Source organism: Echiichthys vipera (assembly GCF_963691815.1).
Source record: "Echiichthys vipera genome assembly, chromosome: 22".
In the NCBI taxonomy this organism is placed as follows: domain Eukaryota; kingdom Metazoa; phylum Chordata; class Actinopteri; order Perciformes; family Trachinidae; genus Echiichthys; species Echiichthys vipera.
Window position 1 is genome coordinate 10,024,350 of NC_139847.1, and position 20,246 is coordinate 10,044,595.

The 20,246-nt window shown below is 40.3% G+C and overlaps 1 protein-coding gene across 1 annotated transcript; it reads left to right on the forward strand.

The window, feature by feature from the left end:
• Window positions 1-753: 753 nt before the first annotated feature.
• On the forward strand, window positions 754-17,566 carry trmt44 (tRNA methyltransferase 44 homolog; the record flags this gene model as incomplete). The annotated part of the gene is made up of 11 exons (XM_083937189.1): window positions 754-1,090; window positions 2,335-2,452; window positions 3,632-3,851; window positions 3,943-4,011; window positions 4,381-4,488; window positions 5,793-5,864; window positions 7,255-7,361; window positions 7,814-7,997; window positions 10,344-10,692; window positions 16,198-16,314; window positions 17,024-17,566. The coding sequence occupies 11 exons, from the start codon at window positions 754-756 to the stop codon at window positions 17,272-17,274; spliced, it is 1,932 nt and encodes a 643-aa protein (XP_083793315.1). The 3' UTR covers window positions 17,275-17,566.
• Window positions 17,567-20,246: the final 2,680 nt, after the last annotated feature.

The following is a 20,246-nucleotide window of genomic DNA, read 5'->3' on the forward strand; positions in this document are numbered from 1 at the left end:
CCTCAGTGTCAGCTTACAGTGTGGGAAGCTCTCTGTCTTGTTTCATGTGTGTGAGAGAAACAGGCTGGAGGTGAGGGGATGTTGTCCATGAGTCACTGCGGGGAGAATGCAGTGTTATAGTTTGAGCAGAGAGAAATATGAAATAAGAAACAGTTTTATTGTTCATATGTATGAGAGAGATGCAGTGTGAACCAATGCTGTGAAAAGGTCAAAGTCACTCTACCGGATATATCCACAGTCTGGCCAAACACTGAAATAAACGAAGAAATTAGACACGTATTAGGCAAATTTATTCATCTGTGTGCATTATTTGCCAAAAAGGTCAAAAATCAGTTGTCTAAGCATTTGAAAGGAGTTGTATTTTAAAAATAAATATATTTAAAAGTTATAAATCTGGAATAAAAATGAATTATTAAATAGTTAATTTAAAAGTAATAATAATCATTATTACAAAAGTAATAACCAGGTAATGCTGTTGGGTATTTGTTTATCTGTTTATTTAAAAAAATAACAGTTAAGATGAGTTGTATTTTAAAAATAACTATATTTAAAAGTTATGAATATAGTATAATTTTTGTTGGGTATTTGTTTATCTGTTTAATTAAAAAAAAATTATATTTTGGCTGCTAAGCAACAGCGCCCTCTACTCCTTCCCTGTAACCACTGACGTCCGTCGCCCGTGGAAACGTCATCTTCTAGCGACCACTCTCCGTTTGTAAACACATGCCTTGTCGTCGTGCCTGACACTGAATTATGCCCAAACTCTTTGATATAAAGTTCCCGGCAGACTGTAAGGCTCTGCCCGAAGGCTTCTGGTCGGCTGTGGACGTGTGGATACAGAAGCCCCACGTTGTCAACAAACGTTTGTGCGGAGTCAAGGAGACAGAGAGCAGAGACGTGGACAGAGAGGAGGTGCTGCTCCTGCTGGGGGATCCTGGACTCTCTCAGGACGTGCTGGCCTTCATGACCAGCAGGCTTTCCCCTCCACACACGCACCAAGAGGAAAGCCTCTGGTCCTCTAGTGTCAGGACGTTTATTCCTAAAGTAAACCGTTATGGGACAAACCTGCATAAAGAGATTATACTCAAAGGTAAGAGTTGAATTTGAATGAAAGGTGTGAGATGTAGGGTTTTCAAGGTTTAAAAAGTAGCAAAGTGCTTTAAATGTTATGTTATATGGGGGCATATATGATATAACCATAGGATATAACACAGAAAAGAACATCTCCATGTTTGAGAGATTGAAAACAGCTTTTTCTGACATTTTTGGATGAAAAAAAAGAGTTTTGATGTTTAACAGATTATCAAAATAGTTGGTGATTATTATCCCTCTGTAGAAAGCTGTCTCATAACTTCATGTTGGTGGTTATAGGACAATAACATCTAATTTAATGTGATGAACAAGTGCAATAATAAGTGCACTGAATACTGAGTATTGAGCTGTATTACTCTATTACTGCACTGTAGTTCTGTTTACGTCTGCTCATTACACACATGTCTGACCTCATCTGAATCCGATCACTGTCCACTTATATCTTTTCGGCACTACAGTTCTGTTCATACCTGTTTTAACAGTCTACTGCGTGTTTACATCTTATACACCCGTTCACATGTCTGCTTACATCTGATACATGCATGTCTTTCTACATCTCACGCCGACGATGTTCTCCGTATCTAACCTGTACTAACACACTAACATCCTGACACTTGTTCTACCTGTACTAACACACTAACATCCTGACACTTACTCTACTCTTGAACTTTATTCTTGTTGTTAGGTTAAAATGTTTTTGTATAATTGCACTGTCCCCCCGGGGACAAATAAAGTTTTTTGAATTTAATTTTTTTGAATTGTATACAAAATGTAGTTTGTAGTTGTAGCTGTAAAGTGCTGGAAAAGCATGAAAATGCACCTTGAAGTAGTGATAGATCGATATTATCGGCCGATATTTGCATTTTTTTATGTGTATCGGTATCAACTGATGTAATGCTGCGTTCGCCGATAGTTTTTTCCGGCATTATTTACAGACAGGCGTCCACAGGCAGCTCCGTGTTGCTGGAGACGCCTTTTTTAAGTTCAATAAATGTTCCTTTTTTAAAAACATTTGTTATCATTATTGTGTAATTTTAATGATGTAAATTGAGGGGGCAAAAGTAGAATCGGCTCCAAATATTGGCTCAAAAAATCGTCAGTCCGTATCGGTCATCGGCTAAGGCTGATGGAAAAAAAATCCATATCGGTCGATCCTGTGCTTGAAGTGCTTGAAAAGTGTTTGAATTTGACTTTGGAAAAGGTAAAGGAACTCTGAATAACTTTTGCAAATGTACATTTAAGACTTTGGGAGACAACGAGTGACCTTTCTTCCATTTGAAGAGGATTCAGAAGGACGGGTGTCTCTAAAGAGGGGCAACATTTATCAGTTGCAGCTCCTGCATCAGGACTGTGAGGAATGGTGAGTGGCCCAATGAGCATCTGTGCCCGGAGGTAAACGTTTTAACAACAAAGGACGCAGAAATACTGAACAGATCATTTGTCTATTTTTTTGTCTGAATACCTTATTTTTTTGATGAAAATATCTTCAGAAATATTCGTATCGACGATGTTTACACAAGATCAATATTTGTCTTGCTTTTGTTTAATAGTTCAAATATTTGAACTTTGAACTATTTCTATCGTTGTTCTCAGTGTTTTTTTTAACAACATGCAAGGCTAATTTATTTCTTCTTATAAATTATGAATAAAAATGTGGAAATTAGTTTATATCTTCTTATAAATTATTAATAAATATGCTGAAATTCATTCATATCCTCTTATAAATGATAAATAAATATGCTAAAATTAATTTATATCTTCTTATAAATTATAAATAAATATGCTGAAATGAATTGATATCTTGTTTTAAAGAGTATAAGTGGTGATTAATATATATTATAATTTATAAATATGCTCAAATTAATTTATGTCTTGTTATAAAGTAAAGATAACAAGTGATTAACACGTTATACATTATAAATAAATATGCTGGAATTAATTTATATCTTGTTATTAAATAAAGATAAGTAGTGATTTATATAACAATAAATTATATTATTATGAATACTTTAAGAAATGAAATACTTCTGATTATGGAGAAGGGTTGTGATTAAGTCAGTTATACTTCTCAACTGCACCTCTATTCAGAGATGTTTTACATTTTTGTCTGCCTGCAATGGTACGATCATTGAAAAAAAAATTGTTTTTGTTTTTCTCTTTTAATTTAATTTACATATTTGAAGATGAACATTTCAATCAAACATCAATCAAGATACAGAAATCAATGAGAAACCATGTGGGGCAGATGTTCTGTACAGTTCAACATGACACAAGCATAAAAAAGATTCTTCCCTCATTAAGGTTTAAGTTAAGTTTATTTACAGATTTAAACCTGTGTCATACTTCATACTTCTGAAGATATTATTAATTGATTTTAGACACAGGCCTTAAATATTAGGTAATCAAGCAGTACCCACATTAAAGCCATAATCTTGTCAGTATTACGCTTTAGTAGCAGGTGTTTCTGAATAAATTGTCATTGAAATAAGCTCAAACCAGCTGACACACAGTGATCTCCACTGGATGCCTTTACCTGCAGGGTCTTGGAGCTGCATGTGTTGGCCTCAGACGCGTGGTTCTCTGATGGCGTGGCGTACCCAAAGCTTCCCTGGCTGTCTGCCGATTTGCTGCCTAAACTGGTGCGTTGGGCCGCCGAGCGCAAGAGCGGCGAGTTCCCGAGCACCTTGTCTCTACTGCCGGTGGAGAAGTACAGCGTCATGTACCAGCGGCTGAAGGAGAAGTACAAGGCCATGGTCAAGGTGATGTCTGCTCAGTGTGAGGCCGTTATAATGCTGTTAACATTTATTCCTCTTTATTACTGAGTATTGATATTTTGCCCCATGTTTCCAGGTTTGGCCTGAGGTTACAGATCCGGAGAAGTTTGTCTATGAGGACGTTGCCATTGCTACATATCTCCTTGTGAGTTCAATTTCTAAAGTTTTAAGATGAAAATCAATGATTGATTGATGAATAATACTTGAATTGGGTCGTGAAGATTGATATGAAAAAAATAGTCCACATGCCTCATATTTCTTTTTGGACTTGAAATGTGCATGACCACAGCCAGGTTTACAAACACGTCCATAGTGTACATGTATGTGTAGGTGAAACTCATTTTTATCTGTCACCACAACTGGGTCAGTCAATGCGAGTGTGAAAAAAAAAGTCTTTGACCCAGTGAATCGATTCATATGTCTTGCCAGGGGCAGGTGAAAGGTGTCACGCCGCCGGTGATTGATAACTCTCTCAAACACACAGTTAACGTTGTGTCTCTATCCCGTCCTGCAGGTGCTGTGGGCCGAGGAGCGAGCAGAGAAAGGTCTGACGGCCAGACAGTCCTTTGTGGACCTGGGCTGTGGAAATGGCCTCCTGGTTCACATACTGGCAAATGAAGGGGTGAGTTAGGAGCTGATAAATATGTGATATACAGTGTGTTACTTCCTGGGGACGGCTGTGGCTCGGAGAGGGAGGGAGTCATCATTCATTCTGATGGTTGGCCGGCACCCTGCATGGTAGCTTGCTGAAGTATTTTGTATGTACTGATTCATATGGCGAGACTACACAGTAGTTGAAGTAGTAAAGTGGAAGTTCAGCAAAAATGGACTCCATGGTCTTTTTCGGCATGAAAGTATATCAAATAAGCCATCAAGACATTTTTTTTCATGATTTAACGCTGTATAGAGAATGCCTGGAGAGATGCTTATGTGTAGAGACTCTTCTCATGCTACTGCAGAGGTTTGGTGTTATTTTGAGCAGAATTAGTGGTTAAAAAAGACGTTTTTAATGCCTTCATCGTACTGCCCCGAGCTAATCAGTGTTAGCCACGTCCGGCTGTTAGCGACTCTACCCGATTTTTCCGTTAATAGTTGTTACAAGAAAAATACTGTTTACTGTATACGCAAGTAAAAAACAAGAGCCTCAAACGAATAATTGAGTGAAAACTTCAGGTTTGTTCATTTAACAAGGATTGCTTTTTGACACGCTTGTTGCACTTTGAGGCCTACGACTACTATTTACATTGATAAAACAAAGACAATATTTTTCCGCCCCCTCATTTTGGATCATTTTTGTCAACCGGCCCCAATTCCAAATTAATTGAATATCCATGTCGTAAAGAATCGAACTGCCAAATCTTTGAGCTGAACCAAAATATAATGAATTCACTGTCATATGATAAGAACGAACAGTGAATCCCATTTGAGAAGCTGGAATCGGCACATATTTGGCTTCTTTTGCGTGAAGAATGACTTAAAACTATATCATCGGTTATTCATATAGTTGCGGATTAATATTATTTCGATCAATTAATAAGTTAATGGAGTAATTGTGCAGCTCTTCTCAACTGTCTGACTTACTCACACTGACCTCCCAGAGGATTCACTATAAAGTATTTTTTATATAATATAATGAAGGAAGGAATAACAGATTTTTAACCCCTTTAAAACCCAGATGAACTACCTCTTTCAATTAGCCATCTCTTCCCTGGCAGCTTAATCAATGACATGGGGCTGGTGAGGCAAGGCGAGGGGATTCATGTCTCTAAAGATCCAAAATCTAGAGCAGCGTGTCGCCATAATGGCTAGTCACAAACTAGGACAAGGGGTAATTGAGATTTCACGCCGCGGTTTGACAGTCGAGAGTGTGAATGCGGCCCCAGAGTGATTATAAGCCACTGACCGTCACGCCGTCTTGTGTTGCAGCATCCTGGAAAGGGCATCGACATTCGCAGGAGGAAGATCTGGGGCATGTACGGCCCCCAGACTCTGCTAGAGGTGAGGGAAGCTGGAGCAAGAAGAAGGCGGATTCATTGTAACCCCCTTTCAGGTTTTTTTTTAAATTAGTGTTATTATCTTTTCACATGAGACAGGGAATCCATATCACACACTGTACTGTAGGTGTCTTTTCAGCCGGCCTCGCCCCCTCACTGCTGCTGCTGCTTTGTGCTCTCGTTTCATTCTTCTGAAGTATGAGATATTGCATTGAACTTTGTAGATCATGAGAAAATATTTCGTATCAAAGCACAAAACCTTAATGTTTTGTCAGGGTCCCTTTGATTGTTGTTTTAAATAGTTTTTTATTAAATTTGAGTTGCAGATAGAAAATAAGATTTATTTTGTTATTTAAAGCAATTCTTACCTTTCTTGCATTTCTCAGAGCACTCAGCGCTTCTCTCCAAAGTCCCTCCCTCCTCCCCGACACGTTGAGAGAGAAATGCTGCGTTCAAGTGCAATTGGAAGTCCAAAGTTTCAAACCTCCAACTAGGCAAAGTGCACTGGAATGCCTGTCAAAGTGGAACCTCCTACTAATGAATATGCCAGTGAACTTTCCCTAGTTGGAGGTCCGAAACTTTGGATTTCCCATGGCAACGCAGCATGAGCAGTGCAGGTGAAACAGAGTGACGGATGACAGCCAGGAAGCTCAGCAAATTATTTTATTTGGACTTTTATCAGAAATATATGAATATGAAAATATATAGAACTATTTTTGTATTTCAACACCTGGTGGATTTATTTTTCATTTTAGTGTGACATACACTTATTAGGAGCTTTTTAAGATTAAAAAAGAAAAGTGTGAAAATGCCAGAAAGGTAAGAATTGCTTTAACAGTTATAAAATAGTGAAGTTTTCACACTGACATTACCTGGAATTCTGGTTTTAGTAATTGCCACAAGCTACAAAAATTAACCACTGAAAACAAGGCAAATTCATGTAAACACACACATTTACAGGGAAATCTGCCCCAAAACACTGCACTGTCCTGTCTCCCTCCTGGACTCAGTCATTCATTTGACAACAAGGAGCTGACTGCTTTCCATTTCACATCATCTATTATTGACTGATTTTTGTCTTTGGGAGCAGATGTGGAAGACCTCAGTGCTCTTACCCTTAATTATTTGTGATGCTGGCGATGGAACCAGATCATAGGAAATGTTTTCCCACAATTCCTAGCTGCATTGTGTTTATCTGATCATCATTTTAAAAAAAGCCAGCCCAAAGACTAAATGAGTCTTCATACACGATATATTAAAAGTTTAAGAAGAGAAAAAGTTTTCCTCTTAACACAATTTCCATAAAGTGATTGAGAAGCAAATCACACAGACGTGCATCTTCCCCACTCTAAGGAGCTCTTGTGCTTTTTTTTTTTGGGTCTTTGCTATTTCAGGAAAAGGCAATTACTCCCAGCGAGAGTTTCTTATTTCCTGGTACCGACTGGCTGATTGGGAACCACTCGGACGAGCTCACACCGTGGATCCCTGTTATAGCAGCCAGGCAAGTCATCAGCAGACACAATCTCTCTCAGCAGCTCAAGTGCCAGCTGATCTCTCCAATTTGGAATACCATTATTGTGTGTGTGTGTGTGTGTGTGTGTGTGTGTTTGTGTGTGTGTGTTTGTGTGTGTGTGTGTGTGTGTGTGTGTGTGTGTGTGTGTGTGTGTGTGTGTGTGTGTGTGTGTGTGTGTGTGTGTGTGTGTGTGTGTGTGTGTGTGTGTGTGTGTGTGTGTGTGTGTGTGTGTGTGTGTGTGTGTGTGTGTGTGTGTGTGTGTGTGTGCGCGCGCTCACAAGTTTGTATATTTTAAGTCGACCACCTGATGGCGATGTTGAGCCTCGGTCTACAGTTGTTGTTTCCTGTCTGTTTCAGATTCTGAATTTTACACAACTCAATACAGCTGAAGGCATTTTCTTTGGTACCGGATAAGAATTTGTGTTTTGCTCTCACCGCAGGTCATCTTACTCTTGCCGGTACTTCGTCCTCCCCTGCTGTTTCTTCGACTTCTACGTAAAATACCAGAGACGCCAGTGCAAGAAGTCTCAGTATAAAGAATACATCGACTTCATCACAGAGGTCAGCCAGTTAAGTGGCTTCAACACTGAAGAGGACTGCCTGAGAATACCGTCCACCAAACGGGTAGGCTTAGTCCAGAGTCAGAACTGACTTCCTCTATTTTACACTTGTGTTATCCTTACACATTTGTCATACTGTGTGATTGCCGTCTTTTTAAAATATGTTGCTCTTTTGATCTGTACTCTGAAACAAGTTGCAAAGTATTATTTAACTTTCTAAAGAATGGCCAAAATCAGCAGCAGAGCCCAACGTATCCTGACCTTAGGCCCCACTATGGGTCATCCAGCAAAAACTAGAGATCCTACAGTTCCCATAATGCAACTTAATCATGTCATTAGACCCTTCCTGATAAATGCCCACACACTGGAAGGCACCCTCCGAAGCCACAGAAGACATTATACAAGTATTTTGTAGCACACCACATGCTCCGCCTGGAACACAATAACCGACAAGATTATTCTATTCAGTTGAGCTATATATATATATATATATATATATATATATATATATATATGTATATATTATCTAACACATTCACAGACTTGTGACTTTTCAGAGCACTGGCAGTGTGTAAAAAGACTACATAGTGAACCAGTGGGTGGTAAAAAGTTAATGCCACACCGTGCTGGTTTCTTGAGCAGTTAAAGGTCCCATATAATGATTATTATCAGGTTCATACTTGTATTTTGGGTATATACAACATGTTACATGCTTTAATGTTCCAAAAACACATTATTCCTCTTATGCTGGCTATCTGAATATACTTGTATTCACCCTTTGTCTAAAACACTCTTCTTTGTCTCTTTAAGCCCCATCCTGAAAAATCCCGTGTGCTCTGATTGGTCAGCGTTCCCCGGTCTTTGCGTCTCTGCACTGCATGACCGGGGAATGACTGTAGCTGCACTGTAGCTGCACTTTCTACCTATATATAATGTAGTTGTGACATCACAAGCGTACAGAAGTCCTGACAGCTCGTTTAAAAACAGTTTCTGAATACAGGCTGTGTGCATTTCTCTGTGGAGTGAGCGATTTCATGCTTTCACAGTATATATGTCTGTCTAGGCGTCTGTCTATCGCTCTGCCTACCTGTCTGTCTCTGTCTGTATAGATGCCTGCCTGTCTCTCAGTCTGAGGGTCTGTCTGTTTGTCTAAACACCTGTCTGTCTGAATGCCTGTCTATCTGCTAATTGCCTATCTGGCACTTGCTCTGTTGCCTATATGTTCTGGAGGGAAGAGGGGGTGTAGAAGCAGGAAAAGTTTGGGCCTGTCTGTCTGTTTGTCTGTCTATATGTCTGTTTTGTTTGTCATGTATATCTGTTTGTGTCACTACAATATATTGTATTGTTATAATATGTTATTTTGGGTTGGGTGGTGCTGGGTGAGGGGTTGGAAATTTATAAGCGTTGCTTCCTTCCATCCCCTTTTCAGACTGTATGTGTAAATTGTTAATTCTTCTTTTTTCTCTTCTCAATGTGTTGTTTTTTTTTTGGTTTTTTTCTCATCTTTGGATTACAAGTCTGAAATAAATGAATAATACAAAATACAAATATTTAGCTCCTCTTCCTGCTTTTTTGAAACATGTTGCTAGCATAAAATATTATGCTAGCACAATATTGAAATTACGTCTTTGTGTTATTTTGAATTACATATGGGGTCTCAGTTTTTATTTATATTTTATACAACTTGGAAAAGGGGTTTTGTTTAAATAGCAACTCAACATCCTTTTTAATAAAAAAATAAACAACCCCGACACATGGAAATCTAATTTTTTACCATATGGGACCTTTAATGCACATGTGCCTGATACCTTTGAACTCATAGGTGCAGCCCTGGCTTTCTTTGCATTACCTTTCTTTTGCGCCTCATTTTTTTCTTCGCTGTGACTTTCCATTAAAGCAGAGATCATGAACATATTTCTTCCTATAATAAGGGTCATTACAATTATCTGCCAAATCATCATAAAATGCATTGCTGTTCTTCAAACAGGCACAGCTGTGCATCTCTGCCTTTTCTCCACCTGAGCCTTATTTAGGATAGACAGACAGGAATAAATCAAATCTTTGTTGTCCCCAAAGGGACGTTTCTTTCACAGCTGGCAGCCTTTAATGGTTTCAGTACACATGGACACATAATAAGAACAAGCAAGTATTTACTGTGGTTTACTGAACAGGGATCAGTTATTATCAAATTATTCATGAAAGCAAAATCTTCCCAAACATCAGCACAGGAAACCAAATTTCTTTGAATTATTAACAATATTAATAATAATAATAATAATAATGCTGGTTGTTTTGTCAATTGTAACACACATGTGGAGGACTTGTAACGTTACTTCAGAGCTTCTGTTTTCCACTTTTGTGCCTCAGCACCCATGGGAGTCGTCCTGACATTAAGCTCCTTTTTCTGCAGGTGTGTCTCGTGGGACAGTCAAGAAACTACCAGCTATCTGACGAGGCCGATGCAGAGCAGCGAAGAGCTCATTACATCCAGAGCCGCCAGACAGCCTCTGGGGTCGCAGTTCAAAGGTCAGACATCGGAAATGACGATGACTGTTGCCATGGGAACAAAGACACTGACAGGACCCCCGACAGGAGCTGGGGAGAAGGGTTCCAGCCCAGAGACAGGGTTGAAACGGTTCGAAACTGTGCAACTCTCCCGCGGGACTTGGTTGATGGTGTTGTCCTGCAGGTTGCTAAAGTTCTTCTGGGAATGACTGATGATGACGGCGGCGGGTCCTCCAGTGACTGGACTCGAGGAGGTAAACCGCAACAACCACAAAGCACCTAAGATAAAAAAATCACACAAGTCTCCCTGGACACAGAGCTGCTACTGAAGTGACAGATTCAGTTTAAATCCAGAGTAGGACACTTCTGTAAAGCTCACTCATCCAGTACTGTTATTTTGCACTTTGGGGGTTTCTGAATTCATTACTTTGTAATGAATAACTGTTGCTAGGCAGCTATTTCATGTATATGTCTTACAAAGGAAGAGATTAGTATCTACAGAAGGGTCACATTTTTCAGGCTGTCCAGCAAACACATCGGATACAAAGGTTGAGATGCCTTCATTTTATGACATTTTTGGCTGATTATTTTACCTTTAACATAATATTTAAAAATGCAGATACGACATTCTGTTGAGAAAAGTAGCATTTACTGACAAAATGTGTTAATTTAGCTTTCTTGTTAATTTTAACTAGAGTGTCTATGAAAACATTATTTGCATTATTTACAGCCTATAGCTTATAATTAAATGCATCTCTATTTTACTAGGTGGCCCTTTGACTCCCTTTTAATGCATTATGTGCAATTTAAAGGTAGCAGAAATGACACATCTGCTAAGCTAGTTATGTTAGCGGTAGCAGGAGTTTAGCCAGGCCTTTTACTCGTTCAGGATTGTATTTAGCCGCTGCATCATTTAGTTATGTGAAATCAACATAGACTGTGTAATAAAGACGGACACAGTGTCTGTGTCTGTCTGTGTTAAATTCTGAGGACTTTGATGGGAGCGTACTTATGTTCCCTGCATTTTATGTAAATGGGGAACATTGGACCCTTTTCTTTTTTGAGAAAAGGGTCCGATGATGTAGACCCTAACTCTAACCCTGACCCTAACCGTAAAAAAAAACTGGATTAAATCATTGGAGGCAATTCGGTTGCAACTTGCTAACAAAGCTAATGTTAGCTAGCTTATAAACAATCTATGGGAATTACCATTTTTACTGTACACAATTACCAATTGTCCATCAAAATGGATGCCTTGTATATACAGGTAGGCAAAATCAATATTTAAATTAGGTTTAGCTTTAGCTAAGGCTAGCAGTGCCTATCTCATCATTAGCTCAGTGTGTGAGAATTGCGATTTTAAAAAGCTATTCATTTTTATACTTTTCAGGCAACACAGAAGTATAAAAAGTGAGATTCGGGTCTTTAAAGGAGTAAATTGATGTTTTAGGAACTAGACTCTATTTCTAATTTTAATAGAAATGGCTGAGAAGATCGATACCGCTCTCATGTAAGGCTATAACCAGCAGTTGGTTAGCTTAGCGTAGCCTAAAGAGTAGAAACAGGGAAACGAAGTGAACAGATGTGTTCCTCAAAATGTAAAATATACCTTTAACTCCATTTAAACTGGATCTGTACGGCAGCTATAGATGTGACCCGAACACTTCCAAAACAACACGGATGAATCACTTCTCACATTTCTCGCCCTTAAAATACATTTCCGCATGCTTTGTGTCACGTTGGCAGCCTCTGCAGCCCGAACCTCTCATCTGATCCCCCTTCTATTATCCTATCCACCCACCCCCCCTCTCCTCCTCTCGTCAACACCCTGTCCCCCTCTCAGCATCGGTCGCCAGGGCCTTCGTGACACACGGCGTCGCCACTTTGAACTCTGTATCTCACTCTCTGCCAACCACTTCCTGCTCCGCACGGTACAGAGAGTGCCACATACGCACGCTGCCTCACACACATACATACACCACCTGCACATCACCTTTGTGAACACCTCTGTGCCCCCTCCCACACACACACAAACACACACACACACACACACACACACACACACACACACACACACACACACACGCACACGCTATGACACATGACATAAGGAGAGGACCACTATGATCGAGACAGAAAATTATCTGTCATGATGTCAGTGCTGAAATTAGAGGACGAAAGAATGAGGGAGAGCGAATAAAGGGAGTCTGTAACCCTGTAAAGAGATGACTGGATGAATAATGCACCGCCATCTATGATTTATGCATGGGTATGCATTTGTATTGAGGTATTCCTACCAGTTATGCTGTGTAGGAACAAAGGGTAAATTCACGGTGAGTCAGCTTATGTTGAAAAGACCCAGGAGGACCTCAGAGTCATCGAAAGGGCTTTTGGATTCAGTTTCTCTCCATTTTTAATGCATCTTTAAAGACTATGAGGATTATTGATGATTTGATCTATTCATGTTTTGATATTTGAAGCGATACTTAAATAGAATTTTAGCTTCCAGGCTTTAACGCAAGTCCAAATTTTGATGACCATGTGTATAATCAGTTGCTCCTGAGCACCAAGTCTCTTTTCTATCCCTCATTTCAAGTGTAAATATCAAACACACACACACATTTGGCTGGTTATCTAAAAGGAATAAGAGGAGAACAGCCTGTAGATTTACCCAAACAATTATTTGGTGTCTACCTCTCTCCGCCCATGCTAGTGATGAAGCTTCAACACGACACAAGCAGTCATAGGAATAGGTGTGTGTGTGCGTGTGTGTGTGTGTGTGTGTGTGTGTGTGTGTGTGTGTGTGTGTGTGTGTGTAAAATACTGCTGTTCTGCTGCGTTCTATATTCTTTTTGTAACTGATCGGATTTTGGAGGTCAAAGGTCAAGGCTACTGTCACCTCACAACTTAAATTTTTAGGCTGTAACTTCGCTAAATTTGACAACATTTCACACAAATGTCTGAATGGGATGAAGTGATGAAGTGATGATTCTATATGCAAAAGGTCAACATCACTGTGACATCATAAGGTTTCTGTCAAATACTCAATGCATAACCATAGACTGCATAAAAAAATTGACATAGCCTCTCTCAACTTCATCCAATCATACTCTCCTACGGGAGTCGCCATCTTGTCAGACTTTGATTCCGCCTCATTTCCTCTTACCAAAAAAGGGCATGTATGTGACGTTGGGGAGGGAGATACGTCCATCTGGCTCACGTTTACCTCCGAGGAGAAGTGATGGCCAGAGGCTAGCTTTCAATCAAGAGGCCACGTCCCTAATTATTCATAAACTTTAACCTACAATAAAATAAAAACTAGCATGGTGAAAAAAAATTCACCCCCCTCTGTGTTGTCATGGAGATATGACCTAAACATACAGACTAGAATGTTTTTTTGTACCAGGCCTTAAATAGGTTTAATTATGCTGTGAAAACGGCCTGTTTAACTTGGGGGTCAATGAGAAATTGTTCTATTTTATAGTAGTCTAGTTATGTAGCGTGATATTTGCACCCAGAAGTGAAATTACTGTATATGTCACTGGCGAGCCGTTAGTGTGTGCAGCTGGCTCAGGCAGTTATGTAATCATGCTGAGAAAGAAAGTCACTGCAGCTGTACATCTAGCATGCAACACTAAACCAAAGAACAGAAGACAGCTACAGTAACGCATGAAACAGGGAGAAGGGTTCAGTATGTTATTAACGAGTGGGCGCTGCCTATCTCACTTTTTGCCAATTAAGACCAGAAGACCTGTCGGTATGTTCATCTTCTCCTCCACAGTTGCAGTGTTCACTGATGAACTGCACTCACCCCTCTCTTGAGCATTACACCGTGTCAATAACATTAGAGCCACAACGATTAGTTGATTTATCGATGAGTAGAAAGCAACATTGAAGTTGTGTTTGATGAAAACAATGGCGAAGCACAAGCAATTTGAATTTGTCAACATGGGCTTTGCGAAATTGCAGTTGGCATTTTTCACCAGTTCCTGACATTTTTAAAGACCTGACTGTTTGCAAGAATCATCTAGAAGGTAATTGGCACATTATTTAATAAAAATTAAAATAGCAGCTCTGCATAATATTATGTTGGGAATTATTATAAATCTTGTTGTGCCGTTTACTTGATTTGTGAGTGTTGTTGTTATGAGTGGGATGATTTTTTTGGCTCTTCATCAAATTTTACTTCACAAGTGAAAGGAAAGATTTGAGAGAAGAAGAAAAAAAGAAAGTGAATGTTTTCTTCTTCTTTCCCAACATGGTAACCATCTTGTGACCCCTTTGGATAATTCTGACCTCGCTGTGTGTTACAGCTGTGTGTGTCTGATCTCTTCAAATGTTTTATTCACCACTCAGCGATCTTGGAGGTAATTTTCCCCACTCAGCCTGATTCTGAATTGGCTTAAGCAGCGAAAAACAATCCTCCACAACAATCAATCAATCACTGGCCGTTTTAGCGTTTTGCACAGGGGACGTTCGGTCTTTAAAAAAATGTCCAACTGCACGTCAAGCCAAGCCATTAATAATGGTCTCTGTTGGTCTTAGTCCAAGCACAGTCTGCGTTGTCAATACTGCCCTTCTCCCATTAATCCCCATTAACATTGTAGGCAGTAAAGGGCAGCTCTAAATGCTGTATTGATATTGTATTAAGGCCTGGAGCTCCCTGGCGTCAGGGCTGTAGGACGGCAGTCTGCCCAGTTTCACACTGTCTTTGGCTGCGCGAGTGTTTGTGAAGGTGGGTGTGTGTGTGTCGCATATTTGAGGTATTAACTAAGCAGTCTGACCAGCTAAGTTTAGGATGTATTTGAGTAGACAATATGTTTTTGAAAAGCTTCATAGCGCTAAATTCACCTGTAGTGTCAAATTATTAATAAAAGTCCAGCTTTAAAATACCTAGATCTAAGGTAAAGACAATGCATTTCATAGTGAATCTCTCTCATATCGAATAACCGTGTTGCCAGGAGCGCCACTAGAGATTTTTATGTAAAAGTGTGATGAAGATCCCATTATGATGTCTACAGATTTGGGTCAAATATTGTTATGAAACGGCAGAAGAGTCAAGCATTAGAAATCCTGCGGTGTGTCCCTCCACAATATGTGAGAGAAAAGAGGATGAAGACTGTCATTTGTACAAACCAAAGGTCAGTCCTGATTGAATTCTCTTCTGGGGGTAAAGAAGGGCAACGCCTGAAATACAAAAAAATCTCTTGGAACAGAGCTCTTGTAGCATAGGACTTCACACAGTTCAATGTCCCTTTTTCTACTTTTTTTTTTTTTTTTGCTCTTTGGTATCTAAATTTAATGTCCCGCTCTGGGAGTGTCGACAGTGACTCACGCTCTCAAGCGGCCGGTGGGAGATGCAGCGGTGAAATGCATGCTGGTTACTCTGACAGCTTGTTGGAGCAGCTTTAAGTGAGCGCACTTCACAGCGCCGCACTGATAGACAGTGACTGCTGTGTTTTTCCCTGTCTTTCTGTAAAATCTCATATGGTATATGGCATTGATCACCCTTTCACTCCTGGAGCATTTTCACAGACACGAACAACAACAAAACAACTGCTAGCATCGACCCAAGCCAATCAGCTGTATGAGTTTCCTTTTTCTCACTCTGTAGTGTTGGATAAAAGTGATTTCTGTGCACGGCTGCAGCAGCGTGTTAATATATTGATGAACGTAATGTCGATAGACCCCCCTCCCCCCCCCCCTCCGTCACTCTGTTCTTTGCTTTTATCTGTCATCCTTTTCTTCCCCCTCATCAGGCAGCCTCTCTGTGAGCGAGGTCGCTGGGCTGCTGCAGCAGGAAACCTTGCAGCTCCTGAAGAAGGAGTGTGGAGGCCTTCAGACGCTGCTAAGGAACAACCACCAAGTCTTTAGAGGTAGAGTCCACGTTCGATATTCATACATCGATTTATACGCAGTCAACATGAAATTGAAGGCAAAGTGTGTTTTCCCAAATGTAGTTAAAGATCCCATATTAAAAAAGTGAGATTTCCATGTCTTTTTTGAATTATAAAGCAGGAGGAGGAGCGACATAAATACTGTGAAAGCATGAAATCTCTCAATCCACAGACAAATGCACACAGTCCGTATGTCTTTAAACGAGGCGTAAAGACTTCTGTATGGTTGTAATGTCACAACCTTACTATATATATATATATATATATATATATAGTAGGTATAAAGTGCTGCTACAGTGCTGTTACAGTCAATCTCTGACTGCAATGACGTTCAGAGAGCAGAAGTTTGGGAAACATGAGGGGGTCTTAAAGAGACAGGTGCTAAAACAGAGCGTTTCAGACAGGGGGTAAACATTAAAGCATGTCAACATGTTCTAGTAGAAACCCAAAATACAAGTATGAACCTGAAAATGAGCATAGTATAGGAGCTTTAATTAATATCTCACGATCTTCATCAGCAGATGGAGTTCGCTCAGTTGTCATTGAGATGCAATTCTTTCAAGTGCTATTTACACTCATTAGAAAACTGGATTATCCATTGTACATTTGTATTACCCCTTAGTAATTCTTTGGAAAAGGAGCACTTTATTTTAAAGAGGTCTTGCAGCTTCCTGTCATTCTTTTTCAGTGGAAGGAGGACGGGTGTACATAAGAGACTGGCGGGACAGGAAGTCCCCCAGGGCAGATGCCAAGAGGAAGCCCGTCGCCCCTGGTGCCCTGAAAACTCGCCCTTGCTGGTTCTACGACCACCATCCTCAGCGCTGCCCCCTGCAGACTGAACACTGCGCCTTTGCCCACGGTGAAGATGACCTCCGGCCGTCGACCAGACCTCTGAAGAAGATGAAAACCGATGCCTTTGGATTGGCTCAGTCTTCCTGAACACTTAATTTGAACTATTTTATTTACACACCATTTTTCTCATCAACAGTGTTCATTTTCTATTTCCGTTAATTGGACCTCCTGGAAAAGTCCTCACGTGCAGCTCTGCAGCCACAAAGAGGAAGAAGTTCAGGTCCAGGCAGTGTGAGTTTTATTGATGCCACGTTGCATCATTTCTCGGAATTGAGGTCTCGAAATTTCACAGTATCCTTTTTCTTCTGTGCAAGGCTGCCAAAATGTGATGCAGCTTAAGATTTCGCTGTTGGAGCCCGCTGATACCTCTGGGTGAAGTTGTCTGCTGAAATTTAATTTGTTTTACTTATTTTCAAAAGTGGACTTTTTATAAAGCTCAGAAAAGTTTGCGCTTACTGTACATTAAAGTGTATTTCAAGCAATGTCTCTTTTCTTTTTTCTTAAAGATTATCAAGTCTGTCATGGATTTATTTTTTGTCGAGCACTCAGGGTATTTTTCAACTTTTCCCTCCACTGCAGCAACACTTTAAAAGCTTCTATAGACTTCACTTAGTCGGTTAATTGTCCTCAGAGAGGTTCTTTGAGGTTCACAGGAAGGGCGGTGGATAAAGACCAGCGAGCGTTTGAACAAAGTAAATGTTAGCGGTATGAATTATTTGTTGGCAGGAGTTGAGGGGTGAGCCGCATGCCGTCCCCTCTGGCCCCCTCTGCTGTGTCTCTCTAACGCAGTTTGCCATCACCCTGTGGCTCAAATGTCAAAAACAATGAGGCCCGCACAGGGACTGCAGCGGGGTGATGGGAAGCATCTCCTCAGGGTTTGTTTGTTTGTGTGAGCGATCGCACCGGTGATACAATAAAACATAAAGACAGACTATTTGAGTCTATCCAGTTTTGCAGTCACACAGATGAAGAATGTGAAGTGTCAAAGAAGACTGGGAAGAATGTTTTCTATCACGCACCTGTCTCACAGGTACACTCTGCTGTCTCTCTTACCTGCGTACACCCTCCACTACACCACTGATGGTGGAGCCACTAATGTGCACCACTGAATCGTAAAGCCACTCAAATTATGAAAAACATTTTCTCAACCATCTCATGGAAGCCTATTCACCCAGGAAAAGAAAACGTTGATGGTCACTATAGCGGTTTCTCAATACCAAGTATTCCAAGTTCAGACTTGTGAGCTTAGTAGTTCAGACTTGGCAAGTGTGACTCGGAGTCCACACTCCGGAGGACAGGAGGACGCAGAGTGGCCATCCTCGATAAAATAGGTGGAGCAAGTCACATCTGGGCATTTGAACCGTAGTTGGCCAGATGCGGACTATGGAATTGGAAAAGTTCTTGGGTCCACCAGAACACAAGTACAGACAAGAATGCAGAATGAGAAAAGGCTCGTGTAGAATATTTATTTTTTGTCTTTTTTTTAAAAACTTTATTGACACATTAACCTCTCCACTTTCCCGTCCCCCATATGTTACCCTCTTAAATCCACACGCACACACACACACACACTCATACATTTTCCTATTACACTTCTGTCCTTACTGACTACAAGCCTGACTCAAGTTTGAAGTTTCTGACTTCCGGTTGCAAGTAAATGCATCATAACTGTTAGTGACAAGTTAGAACGACAGACCAACATGGCGCCTTATTTACATCTAGCCTGGGAATGTCGCCACAGACACAGATATTGTAATACTCAACAAAACGTTGCGTATTACAGTAAAGTAGAAGTGGTTTCTTTAGGGGGTCATATGAACAGTCACAATGGTTTTAACTCACTCTTTGATAGATAGTAACTTAAAAGACAATTGAATAGATAAAATCTTATTGAGTACATCTTTAAGTCAAACTATGATATTTGTCAACAGTTTTACTTATCTCATAAGTTCTGAATTATAAACACTATATTTTCACTTATCCTATACTTTTAATTAAAAAAACTACTGTATATATTGACTTAATCATCTTATATCTATTAGCATATCATTTTGACTGATTAAGTTGTATTTTTGACTTAGTATATCACAATTCTGACTTAAAAATGTCTCTCTTTTGTCTTGAAGCCATTTTGACTATCTTCCATCCATCCATCTTCGACCGCTTGTCCCTATCGGGGTCGCAGGGGTGCTGGAGCCAATCCCAGCTGACATCGGGGTAAACCCTGGACAGGACGCCAGTCTATCACAGGGCACATAGAGACAAACAACCCCTCACACCTACGGGCAATTTAGAGTCAATTATTAACCTAACACCTGCATGTCTTTGGACTGTGGGAGGAAGCCCACACAGACACGGGGAGAACATGCAAACACCACACAGAAGGGATTCGAACCAGGAACCCTCTCGCTGTGAGGCGACAGCGCTAACCACTGATGAACGGAAAAACAAAACAATATCTGTATTCAGGACACAACACCAAAAAATAATGAAATCAGTGAGTCCTGTCTCAGGTTGTGTATCATGTGCCCAGAGTCCATTCACTGGTTTTCCTGTTCGGATGAACATAAAATCCATACTGTGGTTAAAAAGGACATCCTAAGGTTAGTTACACATTAGTAGACTAGATGCCCCCATATCCCCTGCAGCTCAGGGGCTGTGTCTTTGAATATGGATGAAGACGTACATGTATTTGCTCAGTCTGACCACAGGGAGAAACAGCCAGCACCACACAAAGCTCTAATAGTTTTCTGGACAAATGACTGTTAATGAAAGGCCATTTAGACATCAATGAATCTTCAGCTGTGACAGACGTAAACCACAGTGGAGCTCAAAGTGAGTGTGTTTGTGTTTCGACAGGCGGTACTCAGTCATAACGTGCACAAAGTGTGGATTTTAACGACCTGCTCAAATAATTTCTGCCTTCCTCACCCTTCCCCTTTGTGTCATTATGCCTCCAGGAAGAAATCAATTCTTGAAAATACTCCTTCGCGTCAGGGTCTGCAAAGATCAGCCGAAGCAATCGACCTGCAGCCCTTCATTTAACTGCAGAGGTATTT